This window comes from Dendrobates tinctorius, unplaced genomic scaffold, assembly GCF_039654945.1.
Source record: "Dendrobates tinctorius isolate UK_male_01 unplaced genomic scaffold, ASM3965494v1 ptg000020l, whole genome shotgun sequence".
Lineage (NCBI taxonomy): Eukaryota > Metazoa > Chordata > Amphibia > Anura > Dendrobatidae > Dendrobates > Dendrobates tinctorius.
Window position 1 is genome coordinate 37,586,251 of NW_027361688.1, and position 14,820 is coordinate 37,601,070.

The window sequence follows — 14,820 nt, forward strand, 5'->3', positions numbered from 1 at the left end:
TGAAACAGCTATTCTTCATGACTACCCTCCTTCCCATACGCATGCACATTCGACTCAGACACTTCCAGACACCTGCCACCATAATGTAACAACAACCGTGTTAAACTGTATGGATGACTAATGGAATCCAGAAAAATTATTTGAGTGTAAATATTTAGAAAGTTGATGTACTTCTACACACATAAAGGCTTTGCAAAAAGTGAAAAACCAGGAAAAAATTGGAGGGTCATCCAGTCATCCATGGACCCCTGAAAGGCAACAACTGGTGGGCCTTATTCAAATATTTTGAAAGTGTAGTTGCTGTACTCATACAGGCTTAGCAGAAATTGCAAAGCCAGGAAAAAATTATAAGGAGGGTCATTCAGTCATCCATAGACCCCTGAAATGCAACAACTGGTGGGCCTCATTCAGATATTTTTAAAGTGTAGTTGCTGTACTCCTACACTCATAAAGGCTTTGCACAAAGTGCACAGCCAGAGAGAAATTATAAGTAGAGTCATCCATGCACCCTTGAAGGCAACATCTGGAGTGCCTCATTCAAATATTGAACATTAAAAACATTTCATTCCAAGTGTCCAGCTTTGAGGCCCAATGGGTCGCAGAGCAATTAGGGAGTACGCTGCTTTGGTCGGAAAGGCATTGCTTGATCATCCTTAAAAACTTTTCCCTCCTTGTCAAAAATACCTGGTCATCAGGTCCTGAATGCTGAGATGGTATCATGAAATTGGCCCAGGCTTTTAACAGTGTGCACCTGCCTCTGCTGTGTGTCTTCCTCACCTCTCATCCTTGTTTGGGCAAGGAGGAACTTTGCCCCCTGCCGCTAACGTTGTCTGATGGAAATTTTTTCAACATATTTTCCACAATGGCCTTCTAGAATACCACCACTTTAGAAGACCTCTCCACCTTAGGATGGAGGGATGCAAAGTTCTCCTTGTAGCGTGGGTCTATCAGGGTGAACAACCAGTACTCTTTTTTTGCTCAAGATAAATATAACGCAAGGGCCGCGGGAAAGCAGGCCCGGATTGGCAATATAACCAACCGGGCATTTTCCCGCTGGGCCGCTGTCATGTGGGCCGCGGGCGGCAGCGCCCGAACTTCTGGCCGCTTGCCAGCTGCTGCGGCCACTGTGGCTCCTGCCGCCGGCCCTCTGCGGGCATGGCGGTGATAGATTCAAGTTCCTCCCGCACTGCAAGGAGATAAGCCGCCACGCCCCCCCACACACCCCATCCTCGCCGTAGCATGAGACCCCCTCCCCCCCGCAGCCACTCACAGCGTCGTACTCGCTTGCCTGCTCGCTCTGTTCGCAGGACCTGTGATGAGGTCACAGGAGGGGAGGAGTCAGGGGGTCACATGATCAGGAGCCTTTGTCCAGACCCCCGATCGTATCACCCCTGACTCCGCCCCTCCTGTGACCTCATCACAGGTCCTGTGCGCTCAGCCTTGCCTCTACCGTCTGCAAGACTCTGCTTTGCTGTTGTCATGGTGCTGGTTGAGGTAAGTATGTGTGGGGTCAGGATTTACAGTGTGGATGTAGCAGAGCTGTGTGTGTATGAAATGTACGGAGCAGAGCCGTGTGTACGAGGTGTACGGAGAGGAGCCGTGTGTACGAGGTGTACGGAGCGGAGCCGTGTGTACGAGGTGGAGCCGCGTGTGTACGAGGTGTACGGAGAGGAGCCGTGTGTATGAGGTGTACGGAGCGGAGCCGTGTGTGTGTACGAGGTGGAGCCGCGTGTGTACGAGGTGTACGGAGAGGAGCCGTGTGTATGAGGTGTACAGAGCGGAGCCGCGCGTGTACGAGGTGTACAGAGCGGAGCCGCGCGTGTACGAGGTGTACAGAGCGGAGCCGCGCGTGTACGAGGTGTACGGAGAGGAGCCACGCGTGTACAAGGTGGACGGAGTGGAACCGTGTGTGTATGGAGTGGAGCCATATGAGTACGGGATGTACGGAGCGAAGCCAAGTGTGTACAAAGCATACGAAGCGTGCTTTTCCCACGGACACAGCAATACACGGCGGAGCCCCGAGGAGCATTTTAAAACACACACATGACGTTCCACCTGAAGTGATGTGCTGGAAGCTGACCGGAAATGAGATAATTTCTTGAGGAGATTGTGACGGAACCAGGAATGCTTCAGATCCATCACCGTGTCCTCCTCCGACAGCGCAGACAGCAGGATCGCCTTGGAATCGGGGATGCCGGCCATGTGAGCGGATCATGATAGGTCCTGCACCGGGAGGCTCAGGTGGGCATTACAATGGGAGCCGGGCTGCTATAGTATCTTTGTAGAATCTTTATTTCTTTTTCTTTCTTTCTCTGTTCTTTCATTCTCTCTCTGTTCTTTCTTTCTCTCTCTAATCTTTCTTTTTTCTCTCTGTTCTTTCTTCCCCTCTTTCTTTCTCTTTCCTCTCTTTCTCTCTGTTCTTTCTTTCTTTTCTTTACTTCTTTCTTTCTCTCTCTGTTCTCTCTGTCTCTCTCTGTTCTTTCTTTCTTTCCCCTCTTTCTTTCTCTCTCTGTTCTTTCTGTCTCTCACTGTTCTTTCTTTGTCTCTCACTGTTCTTTCTTTCTTTCCCCTTTCTTTCTCGCTCTCTCTGTTTTCTTTTTTCTCTCTCTCTGTTTTCTCTCTTCCTTAGTGCCAGTCAGTGTGCCCATAATGCCAGCCACTGTGCCCTCAGTACCAGTCAGTGTGAACAGCAGTGCTAAATGGGTGCGATTAGGTGTGGACATGGGTGTGACTAGTTGTGAAATGGGTGTGGTTGGGCGTGGCCAAAATTTACAGCTGCGCGCGCCGCAGTCTTTATCCGTCTTTCCCTTCTTTGAAAGTTGGGAGGTATGATAGGGGCGGCTATGACCAGGGGTCTGGTTGCCCAATAGAGAGCAGTTCTGCCAGGAATTCTGTAATCATGCATACAAAAGGGGACAGAGATTTGGGAGGAGTACTGTACCTAAAAGCAATAAATAGGACTGAGCTGAAATACTGGGCACAGCTCTGACTACATGTTATATAGTCGTGTTAATCTCCTCTCACTTCTTGTAAACTACAACTGTACAAAGATATTATATAGTCACCATGTGACTAGTGGGCCTGTGTAACTTCAAATGCCAGGGCTGAATTTTAGTCCCAGTCCGGCCCTGCGGGAAAGGCAGAGTTACATAAAATTGGCCATATGTGCCAAACTCCCTACAGCAAACATTTTCTGTCTCCACCATAATGATGACTCTCCATCTCATCCTGTTCCTCCTCATTCCCCTCCTCAGGACATCCACGTAGGAGATGGGACAAAGGTTGCGTGGGTACTAGCCTCTGTTGTGCTGGCCATCAGCTCCTATTCCTTCTCCTCCTCATTGTTACCCAATCCACGCTGAAAAGATGAGGCTGGGTAGTGTATCTCTGTCTCATGTATTCATCCATCTCTATCTGGTCCACATGCATACATTGTTAGCAGCGACTGTTTAAGTAGGCACAGAAGCGGGATCATTGCGCTGACTATGGCGTCATCGTCGCTCACCATCTTTGTTGATTCCTCAAAGTCTTGGAGAACCTCAGAAATGTCAGACATCCATGTGCGGAGACTAATAAGAATACTTACGGGCGTATTGGAGCTGGTTCTCAACAACTAGCCTCTGCTGCTCACAAAGCCTTGATAGAATGTGCAGTGTGGAGTTCCAACTTGTGGTCACATCACACGCCAGTTGGTAGCTGGCACTTGCATGTGTTGCTGCAGCACTGCCAGAGCAGCAGCATCTCTAGCCGATTTGTGAAAGTGTTTTCAGAAACCACTGAACTACCAAGTAGAGGTACTTGTGTGAGCTTGCCAAGCTTCACAGCCACCAGGTTACACCCATTATCACACAAAACCATACCTTGTTTGAGGTTCAGCAGCAAAATCCACAGTTTTTTCTGGTCTGTAATTCCTTTGAGTAACTCTGCCGTAGTGTGCGGTTTGTCTCCTAGACAAATTAGCTTCAGCAAAACTTGTTGCTGCTTCTCTGAGGCAGTGTTGGGGAGCTTCCGGCTGATGTGGAAGACATACTATGAGAAGACTCATTGGAGATGGAGGGTGAGGAGGAGCAGGAGGAGGTGCAGGAACTAATGTATGATGTGGGGGAAACCCTGATAGAAGAAGGGCCAGCAATCAACGTCTTCGGGAGCACATGTGACATGCCAGGGTGGGACTCAACTCCAGTCTCTATAATTTTTACCCAGTGTGCCGTCAGGGAAATGTAGCGTCCCTGGCCGTGGGCGCTTGTCCACATGCTGGTCGTTAAATGGACAATCCCAGTAACCACGTTGGTAAGGGTACAAGAGATGTTCCTGGACACATGGTGGTACAAGACAGACACGTCACACCAAGAGAAAAAGTGATGGCTGCCGTAATGTGCCGGCAGAAATCCTCTGTGTTAACAAGCCTAAACGGCAACAATTCCACAGCAAACAGCCTGGGAATGTGCTCATTTAGCCTTTGGGCCTGTGGGTGGGTAGTTACAAACTTTCTCTTTCATTCCAAGGCCTGGGTTAGGGTCAGCTGAATGCTGTGCTGGGACAAGGATTTCAAAGTACCTGATGTTGGTGTGTCAGAATGTGCAAGGACAAATGCAGGGCGGGAGGCATCTGTGCCAGTGTTAAGGACAGGGGATTGGGAAGCACCTAGTACAGGGGAATAGGCAGTGGTTTCACCCGCTTGCAGTGCTGGCACCAATCATGGATAGGGCATTCAGCCCACCGAGTCAGGTGCTTAGATGACATGTGCATGATCATGCTGGTGCTGGTTAGGCTCTTAGTGGTCATGCCCCTGCTGATCTAGGTGTGGCACTTTTTTCAAATGACCGTTTTTTTGTCTCAGAATTCTCTTTAAAAAAGTCCCTGACTGGGGAACACCTAACTCTATAATGGAGAAATTCACAGGTGTCGATATTCTGTTGGCCGCCTTTGCCCTCTGGTCACCTCACTGCCTCTTCCTGCCTATTTTGGTTCTGCCAATTCCTCCCCCTCAACGCTGCTGGTCTCGCGCTGCATGCCAGATTCCCAGGTTGGGTGGGTGACTTCATCTTCCATCACCTCGTCTTCCACCGCCGCCGCACGCTGGTCCTCCAGAATTGGTGACTTAACAACAACCTGACATATCGGTGGTGTACCATGCCTCCCCGCAAAGTGGGGTAGAAACCAATGTGTCATGGATGGGCGTTTTTCTTGTGCTCCAGCAACAAGCGTAGTCGCACCTGCCCCATGTCCTCAGAGTCTGCATGCACCATCATCAGCACTTCCACTTCCCCATCTCTTACCGCACACCTTATGCATTTTCTAATTACAAGGTCTCTTGAAACCAAGTTTATTTTTAATTAAAAAAAAAATTGGTCACCTGCAGCAGTCAAAGTGTGTTATTTTAAGCTTAATACCACAAATCACGTTATACTTTTTGCATGAGTAATTGAATCAAGAAACATTACTTAGCTCTTTTTTGAGTGTTACATACCACAGAAAAATACCACAAAGCATGTAATACTCTATGGATGAAAATATAGTCAATTATTTCACCACTACCCCTTCCCCCCACCCCAAAAAAAAATATATGGTCACGTGCAACAGATACATATTGAGCAGCAGACTGAAAATCCTAAACTCTGCCTAGAGACTGTATTCTGTCACTCTCCCTGCTCCTGCAAATGTCCTTCCCTAGGCTAAATGCAGAATGTACCCAATACAAACAGCAAAGTACAGATTTAGCCCTTACAAGGGCTGTTAGTTTGATGGTTCAGAATTGACACCATTATCAACGCTCCAGGACTCTGATTTGTTCAACTGTGGACACACAGCTCTAGACAAGCACTCTCTCCCTCCAATAAGAACTGTCCCTGAGCTGTGCAAAGGTGTCAGTGAAACGAGCATGGCAGCACCTGTTCTTTTATAATCTCTGATGATGTCATACGGTCAGCCAATCACAGTAATGCCAAAACCATTACAGCGACTCACAGGCAATCCCCACATGCTTATTGGCTGTGAAACAGGCTCCAAACATGTGCAGCTGGGATACGAGTTTCAAATTCGAGCACAGGCTAATGCTCGCCAAGTAACATGCACGTTACTCGAGTGATATCCGAGTATCACCGAGCACGTTCGCTCATCCTTATTCCTGTTGGGTCGCCCTCCCAGGGCTGTGGGGTACTCGGTACCGGGTCCGATGAGCTTCAATGGGAGATGTCACGGTGGCTGGGACCCGGCCCGTGGCCCTGGGCGCCCATTGTAAAAAGGGTAAAGTTTATAAGTGATTTGTGACGCCACCTGTGGTGTTCGGCAATGACGCTGTAAGCCGACGCTGCAGACAGATCCTCTGGGACAGATGGTGTGGTGCAGCAATGATGTTATAGCCCTCCACAGGCAGGGCTGTAGTCCCAGGGCAGAGTAGGTGAAGTGACACTTAGATGGTGTAGTGTCAGGCGCAAGGGATGTAGCCGTGCTGGCGCGTTGGCGCAGGAATAAGTGGAGGACACCAGGGCATGTAGTTCCAAAGCTTTACTCACAGTCTGCTGTGCACACAGGTGCCCGCCTCGGTGCTGTGTCCTCCAGGTCAGGAGCTCAGCCAACTTCCAGGCAACATGAAGTACTCCCTTCCAACACTCCGACAACAGATGTGCCTTTTCTGAATGTCTCCTCTTATAGCGCCTTTGAGTGAAGTACTCACAGTACTGAGTTACACTGGAGTTCCTCCTGTCAGATGTTCCTATGAACTCTACTTGTACGGCAGACAGCTGTAGCCTGCTTCGGGGACTCCTTACTACCTAGTAAACGGCTCACTATCGTTGCTGTTGTGCCCCCAAGTCTTGTGTGGGAATAAAGTGGTCACTACTTCTATTCCTCTGGTGTCTGCTGCAGGACCCTTAGTATCCATACAACCTCGGGGACCGGACCCCGGCCTTGCGCTTAGAACTTGGGAAGGGTTCTCTCTTCCAACCCTGATCCTTAGTCCTCCTATTCTCCTTACGTTCCATACTAATCCTTCTTTCCAATGGAGAATCAAGCTTCCTTTCTCTGTCTCTTTCCTGTGCCAGCAGACCCAGATCACTGTGGCCTGCTGCAGCACTTCCTTCTCCCATCCCTCTCCCGGGGATCTTCACTTTCTCACTCTCTGTGCTTCTACATCCTCACTCACTGACTGAATGAAAGACTGACTGACTCAACTCTTCCCGCTCTTTTATGTGAACTAAACTCCACCCACCTCCCAGCACGTTTTGTGTTCCAAGCAGGGAGCCATCAAGGGGTGCTATGCTACACTCCAAGCAGGGAGCCGCCGAAGGTGCTTTGCTACACTACTTTGTGGTGTGGGGTGCAGGTGTTGGAGTGTGGTCAGGTGTCTCCACCTTACCTGGATAGTGGGGTACCACACCTCAGGAGGAGGTGCAGTACCTCTGTGGCTACTGAACCCTCAGGGGCGCCACACTGTGGCATTATAATGAATGCCATTAGTGGTAGTGTAGTGGACTGGGCAACAGCTGTTTGATTTGGCAGGACAGGCCCAGATTTGATAGACATGAATGAGGGAGACCAAACTCCATAAATTTGCTTTTGTTTACTGAACAACTTGATGAGTAGTATATAGATCTGATAGCAGGCACAACACTTTGAGAATACTTCTTCTGCCCAATCCAGAGGCAGAAACGGTTACATGTAGTAGTAGTGGTAGTAGATTACTTCCATTACATGTTATATCAGTCCAGGAAACCATTATGGGAACTTCCATATTCCACTGTGAGGACCGCAGGGGGTTGAGATTTCCCGCTACAGCCCCTCACAGCTAAGCTCAACTTCCAATTGATTAGTGAGGAGCTCACTGGTTGAGGAACATCAGTACGACTCCTCACTACTTTTCTCAAAGTCCATTTGATGTTGGCCACATGCTCTTTGCCATGCCACGGCATCTTCAGCTCCCCATAGGAGAACTCGTGTCCCTTTCTGTCCATCTTCTCCTCTATGACCCTCAGGTCTGGCTACACTCTAACTTATTATCCATTATAAATAATAACTTGCTTTTGATCCATTTGTCTGAGATAAGAAATCCTTCTGCCACTTGAACCTTGTTTCCTTCAGAACATGCTATACGATATATGGTCTCCCCTTTTTGCGCACAAACACCCATGTCAATTCAGGTTTGCACATTTGGACCTTAAGTCTTTCCTCTTCTTGTGTGAGGAGATATCTGCCAAACGATTGGCCGAAACATTGTGCATATGTTTTCCTCTGTCAACAGCTTATCTCCCTTGAAGACAAAATAATCATCCTTTGAAATGCCTATAGCCTAATACATCTCTTGCCCAACAGCATCTTTTTGGAAGAGAGATGGGAGGCTTCCATGGACTCCTTAGGATAGGTCATCAATATCTGATCGGTGGGGGTGTGAAACTTGATGCTCTCGCTGATCAGCTGTTACTGGTGTCAACGGCAGGCAGAACTGCTCAGTTATAGAGCTACGAAGCTCCATCGGCAGAATAGCATCTGTGGCCGGGTACTGAACATTCTCCCCCTATTGATTTGAATAGTGCAGTATCTAGCCACAGCCACAATAGAGTTGACAGAGCTGTGCTGTACAGCTCTGTAACTGAGCAGCTCCGTCCGCTGCCCAAACCGGGTACAGTTGATCACCCCCATCAATTAAAGATTGAAGACCTATCCTAAGGATAAGCTATCAATGTTAAAGTAGTAGACAACCTCTTTAATTCTATTGATTCTTTTTAATCGAGTCAATTATTTTTTTAACATTTCTACATTTATTCCTTTAGCAAAGCTCAGTCATTATTCCAGACGGGATTAGTGTCACATGGGACAATAAAGAAGGCATGATCATTCCTGCAGAAAAGATAAAAGAATCCCTCTTTGTCCAGTGTGTGGCCCTCATAGATGGAAAGACGTTTATGTCAAATTACTTCCTTATTCACTTTACGGGTAGGAAATAATATAATTTGTCCTATATGTATGTTGGTTGTGTCTGCTCTATCTATCCACCTTACTCCATGACTTCTCTTAATTCCAGGATACCATTACTATGACATGTACCTTTCTCCTAAAGACACTGTCGAGCTTCTAGAAGGGGATCAACTAGTATTAAATTGCACTGTGTCTGTAGAGTTTAATTCTGCAGTCACCTTCCAGTGGGATTACCCTGGCAAAAAGGTGATGATCTTTATATTTTATTCATTTTTTAACCAATTTTTGACATTTATTTAGTATGATAATATTGCAGTGCATAGAACATGTGACACCCAACTTTTAGCAACAATATTGCAAAATAAAACTACTAATCAATTTACCTTTTTATCACTACAACAGGCAACAAAATATTACAAGGTTATTTAAGTTACTTTTAGTTATGTCTTAGATATAGATTTGTTGGAAAACTTGTATTTTATTCATTGAAATCCCTGGTATTTGTACAAGAGTCCAGTGGGCGGTGCTATTAGTGATTGACAGCTATCTCTCCAAGCACAATTTCAGAGTCCTGTTCTCCTAATCAGTGGGCTTCCCAGAGGTCTGACCCCACAGATTAACAAGTTATCATTTATCTTATGGATAGCTGGTAACTTTTTAAATGATACAAATAACCGTATGAGATCCAAATTTCAGTGCTAATTCATTTCCTAAAATACCGGTACATTTACAAAGCCACCAGCTCTATTTTTCACCCTACATCACCTGTTATTTAGTATTAAAGTAAATCTGTCAGCAGATTTTTGCTATGTAATCTAATAGAAGCATAATTTAGGGCAAGAGACCCTGATTCCATCAATATGTCACTTACTGGACTGCTTGGTGTAGTTTTAATAGAATCCCTGTTTTATCTGTTATAGATATAGCAGTGCTCAGAATGCTGAGCTGTATATAACCCTACACTCCCGATTGGCAGCTTCCTGTGTACAGTGTACATTGTCAGCAAGCTGCCAATCAGTGGTGGGGGCGGGGTTACATAGATTATCTGAACTGTCCTGCACATGAAAGCTAGTCAGTCAGTGATAATCTCCTGCTAATAAAACACTGTTTGTATTGAAGCTGCAACACACAACCTAGTAATCACACATCTCTACAATCAAGATCTAAATTATACAGCTGTCAGATTAAATACCAAATACCTACTGACATTCCTCTAAAGGGGCCTTTACACATAGCGATATCGCTAAAGTGTCACCGATTTTGTGACGCAGCAGCGATATTGCTAGCGATATCGCTATGTGTGATACTTACCTCCGACCGGCTCCCCGCTGTCTGTCGCTGATCTCGCGAGATCGTGCAGCTCCATTTCTCGTTGGGCGCTTCCTGTGGCGCCGACGAGCGACGCGTGGACGCGGGCGGGAGGACGTCAGGATCGCTACATCGCTGTGAGATCTGCCTGTGTGACAGCTCACTAGCGACCATTTAGCGATGCACCAGCGATCCTGAACGGGTCGTATCGTTGTCGGGATCGCTGGTGCATCGCTAAATGTAAAGGGGCCTTTACTCCGTGTGTTCCTAGATCATTGTCGCGGGCAGTAATTTTGGTTTCTTCTATGCATGCACAGAATCATGGGTTAAGATCATGCATAAATAAAATAAAAATACACACAAAAAAATTGATAGTCTTGATTAAAAAATATCCAGCTATTTTGAGTATACAGTTCCAATGCAAACCTATGTCTTTTCTTGTGTAGTATGATCCAACAGCCATGTGTTACTTCATAACCTTCACCCCTAATACAGGAGGTAAAAGAGGAGGCAGATACATGGGAATATTGCATGCCTGAAGGATCAGCCTACTCATAGAATTTGCCTGTTACCATGAAGACACAAATGGCTGCATATGAGCTGTATGCAGAAAACGAAACAGGTGTTGCATTTCAAAAAGTTTTTATTTTTTATATATATATTACGCCTAAATAATATGCAGTATTTTATGGTCCAGTTATAGAATAACGTATATATATATATATATATATATATATATATATATATACTGTATGTGTGTATATATATATATATATATATACTGTATATATTTTAAGATAAACATAAAAGTACATTAACATTTTCTCTTTTCAGAATAACCGCTATGTGACAGAGCACTCTGATCGGGTGCCCCTGAAAGGCCACACGGAAATGTTCAGTATTCTTACCTTGCCCAATATAAACCAAACGGACCTGGGGCAGTACGTGTGCCATGCCATGAGTGAGACCTGGCAACACAAGCAGAGCATCGAGGTCATTGTGCACGGTACAGAATGAATGGGAAATGGTGCGGGTTACCTTGTGGTATTATGGCTGCACAGTCAGCGCCGCTGATAGGGTTGAGGTAGCACAGTACCTATAGCGTTAGGAGAGGGGGTACACTCATGACGTTTCTCTCAGTCAGCTTTGGGTTCTTTTTGCCCTGAAACTCCTCTTCTAATCAGGAGTCTGACTTGTGTGTGTTGCATGGTGAAGTTCATTGAAGAGAGTCCTTGTTACCTTCCCGTCCGGCTACAGACATGACAGGAGACCATAGGTCCGATTTAACATGTTCTGCTTTACTGTGAAATTCGATTACACATGGCTGCCGCAAACATATTGAGACAGAGTCCCATTTTGGGGATATTCCCTTTGTCCTGTGTACGATCAGTCCTTGCCTCCTTTCTGCCTGACCTGCCCCCCCCCCCCGCCTCAACCTTCACTGTTGGTACCAGGGACCTTCTATCCGGCAGTACAGTTTTCCTGATTTCCTGAGGCCCACCAGCCTTCCCTTTCCCTGGCTGACATCTTCCTCACAGGGAAGGCAGAGATATGACACTCAATAATTATTCTGTCCCCGGGGTCTGTGGCTGTAAATATGGCTCTGTGAGATGCTGAATCTCTTCACCTTACTTACAATTGGCGACGGTCACAGATAGCTCAACTCAGCTACCGGCACACACGTTATGAAGAATCCAGAAGAGACTTTGATTTCATTAAGAATTCTTGTAAACAGCAGCAGGTAAAAAAGACTTTCTTCAGACAGGCTGAAAGCAGACAGGCTGAAAGCTTCTAATGAAGCCAAGATGGAGACTGAGACACAGGGGGAAGAAGAAGGAAGTGACATCACACCCAGAAGAGGCGACAGAAGGGACAAACTTGATGGAAAGGGAGGATTTCAGCTATGCAAAACACAAGAAAACATAGCAACAGTAAACAATATGAGAGACTGCAATACAGCATGTAGGCCTCTTTCACACATTATGTTTTTGCCGTCAGGCGCAATCCGGCGCTTTTGACAAAAACCGGATCCGGCGAAATGCAATGCCAGATCCGATTTCCCCCCCCATTGACTTGCATTAGAGCCGGATCGAGCCGGATGGCCATGCGTTTCATCCGGTTTTCGCCGGATCCGGCAATGTGTCGCGATCCGGCGTCTGGAAAAAACGGCTACTGTAACGTTTTTTGTCTCCGGCGAAAAAGCCAGACACGCCGGATCCGGCGTGTCCAGCTTTTTCACACAATGAAAGCCTATGAGCGCCGCAATGCGCCGGATGCTCAGTAGCTCTGCCCACAAGACACATATATAAAAGCATGACAGTGGGACCCTCAGCCACACCCAACATGCCACCCAAGACAGCAACCAGGCGCAGGAGAAGGCAGGAGACCACTGCAGCAGCACCATCAGCACCACCACCACCCCAAATGGAGCAGCATGCTGAACAACAGGAGGGGAGTCCAGCAGCAGATGAGAGATGGTAATTATCAAATCCCCCATTCCTCCAAACTAGGGCCATGGAATATCAAGATATTCATTGGCCCTTTGTTTCTCTTTATTCAACAGCCGCCCAAGAGATGCAGCAGCAGCAACAGTGGCAGCACTGGCAGCAGCAGTAACACCACCCACAGGCATGGAGTCTAGCCAGCAGGAAGACAGCACATCTTCTTCTGGGAGCCCTCCCTCTCATCGTCAGCGTTTGACGGTAAGTTTTTATTTCCAAAATCCATCATCTCTGTAATATATGTCTATTCATTGCCTTTTATTTCAAAACAGGAATCACAAGATGAAGAGGAGCTCCCAGAAGAAGAAGGAAGGGGTGGACAGACACCTGGAGTGGGCTCACAATTGGTAAGTTTTTGGCATCAAACGCAGAAACACAGCATCACACTACACACAACACATAGAAAACAATGTTCTGCAGACCACACACAGCAAACAAATGCCTACATCCAAAGACATAACATTTTTTGTTTTCTTCTCTAGTCTTCCCAATCTGGTGCTCGGCCAAGAGGTCCTCGCAGTGCCTCCCAGGGTCGTCGGCGACAGCAACGCGGCGGTCACCAGCGTGTAAGTATAAATATTTTTGCTTTGTTTTTTGCACTTTTTATTTTATTTCTTTTGTGGAGGCTAATTATGTTATTTTTGTCTTTTTCTTTAACAGCCTTCACAGCGTGCTCCCGACTCTGACGGTGAGGATGGAGGGATTGATGTGGACCACCTCATCGATCTCGTCAGAGAAAGGGAGCCGCTATGGAATATGGCTGACCGCCGCCATGCTGACCTGATCGTTACCCGACGACTCTGGGAGGAAATCTGTTCGCTCCTTGTGGACCGCTGGGAGGACCTCGATGCTCGGGCCCAGATTAAAGAGCGTAAGTATATACTGTGAGAATCATGTGGAATTAGTGGATGAGGGCAGGTATATCTCGCCCAGATTCCTTTCCTATGTGGCCTAGTCTGGTCAGTATCGCACCTGCTTGCTAATGAATAATGGGAGGTGGATATAAAAGGATGCCAGGTGGTTGTGTGAGTGTCTCAGCCTGGGAACACAGAGAGCCTGTCTGTGTGAGAGACACACGTGTGTGAGAGCAGTGCCCACTGCAACTGTGGTTTGGCTGGACGGGAGAAGCCCGCCAGTTGGTAGTTAGGTTGTACTTTGTTTAGATAGCGCCGGACAGGCAAGGATTTGTTTTATGTTTTATTTCTTTATGCATTGCTTTCACCATTAATAAACCTGACCCAGTGTCAGTTATACCCGAATCCCAGCTCTGCGCCTGAGTTCCATGCTGAACGCACGTGACCTTTGACCCCAGCAAAGGCGATCCCGGAGTGTTTTATCACATTGTGTTGGAGAACGCGGGCATCACGTTGCAAGCATGAGCATGGAGGACGTGGTGAAAGCGCTGGTACAGTCCACCGCCGTCCAGCAAGAAGCTAATCGGGTGATGATGGCCCAGCTGAAGGAGTTGGTGGACATGACAGCTACCGATCGTTCGCTTCTCCAGCAGGTGGCGCAGCGCCTGGCAAGCCTACATGAGGTTAACCTGGAAGCCGAGTCGAGAGTGATTCACGTGAGTCGGTACTGGCAGAAGATGACGACCGAAGATGACGTCGAGGCATACCTGACCACGTTTGAACGGACAGCGGTACGAGAAAAATGGCCGAAGGCACGATGGGCCGGCCTGATTGCCCCATTTCTTTCCGGTGAGGCCCAAAAGGCTTATTATGACTTAGAGCCTGAAGCTGCGCAGGACTTTGACAAACTGAAAGCCGAGATCTTGGACCGGCTGGGAGTGACGACCGCTGTCCGTGCACAGAGAGTGCATCAATGGACTTATCAGCCGGATAAACCACCGCGGTCACAGATGTTCGACCTGATCCACGTGACGAAGAAGTGGCTACAACCCGAGGTGCTGACAGCGCCAGAGATAATCCAGAGAGTCGTCATGGACAAGTACCTGAGAGCTCTACCGCCAGCCCTGAGGAAGTGGGTAAGCCATGGAAATCCTACGACGGCAGATCAACTGGTGGATCTGGTTGAACGTTACTCCGTGGCGGAAGGACTCCGAGACGACGTTACCCCACCTCGTTCTTCATCA

The 14,820-nt window shown here is 47.4% G+C and overlaps 1 protein-coding gene across 1 annotated transcript in view; it reads left to right on the forward strand.

Moving 5' to 3' along the window:
• Positions 1-14,820, forward strand: part of FLT4 (fms related receptor tyrosine kinase 4) — a 284,750-nt gene that overhangs the window by 173,394 nt on the left and 96,536 nt on the right. Inside the window, exons 5-7 of the mRNA XM_073568005.1 lie at positions 8,769-8,931; positions 9,020-9,159; positions 11,056-11,227. Coding sequence (XP_073424106.1) covers positions 8,769-8,931; positions 9,020-9,159; positions 11,056-11,227 — 475 coding nt within the window. The remainder of the gene's footprint in view (positions 1-8,768; positions 8,932-9,019; positions 9,160-11,055; positions 11,228-14,820) is intronic.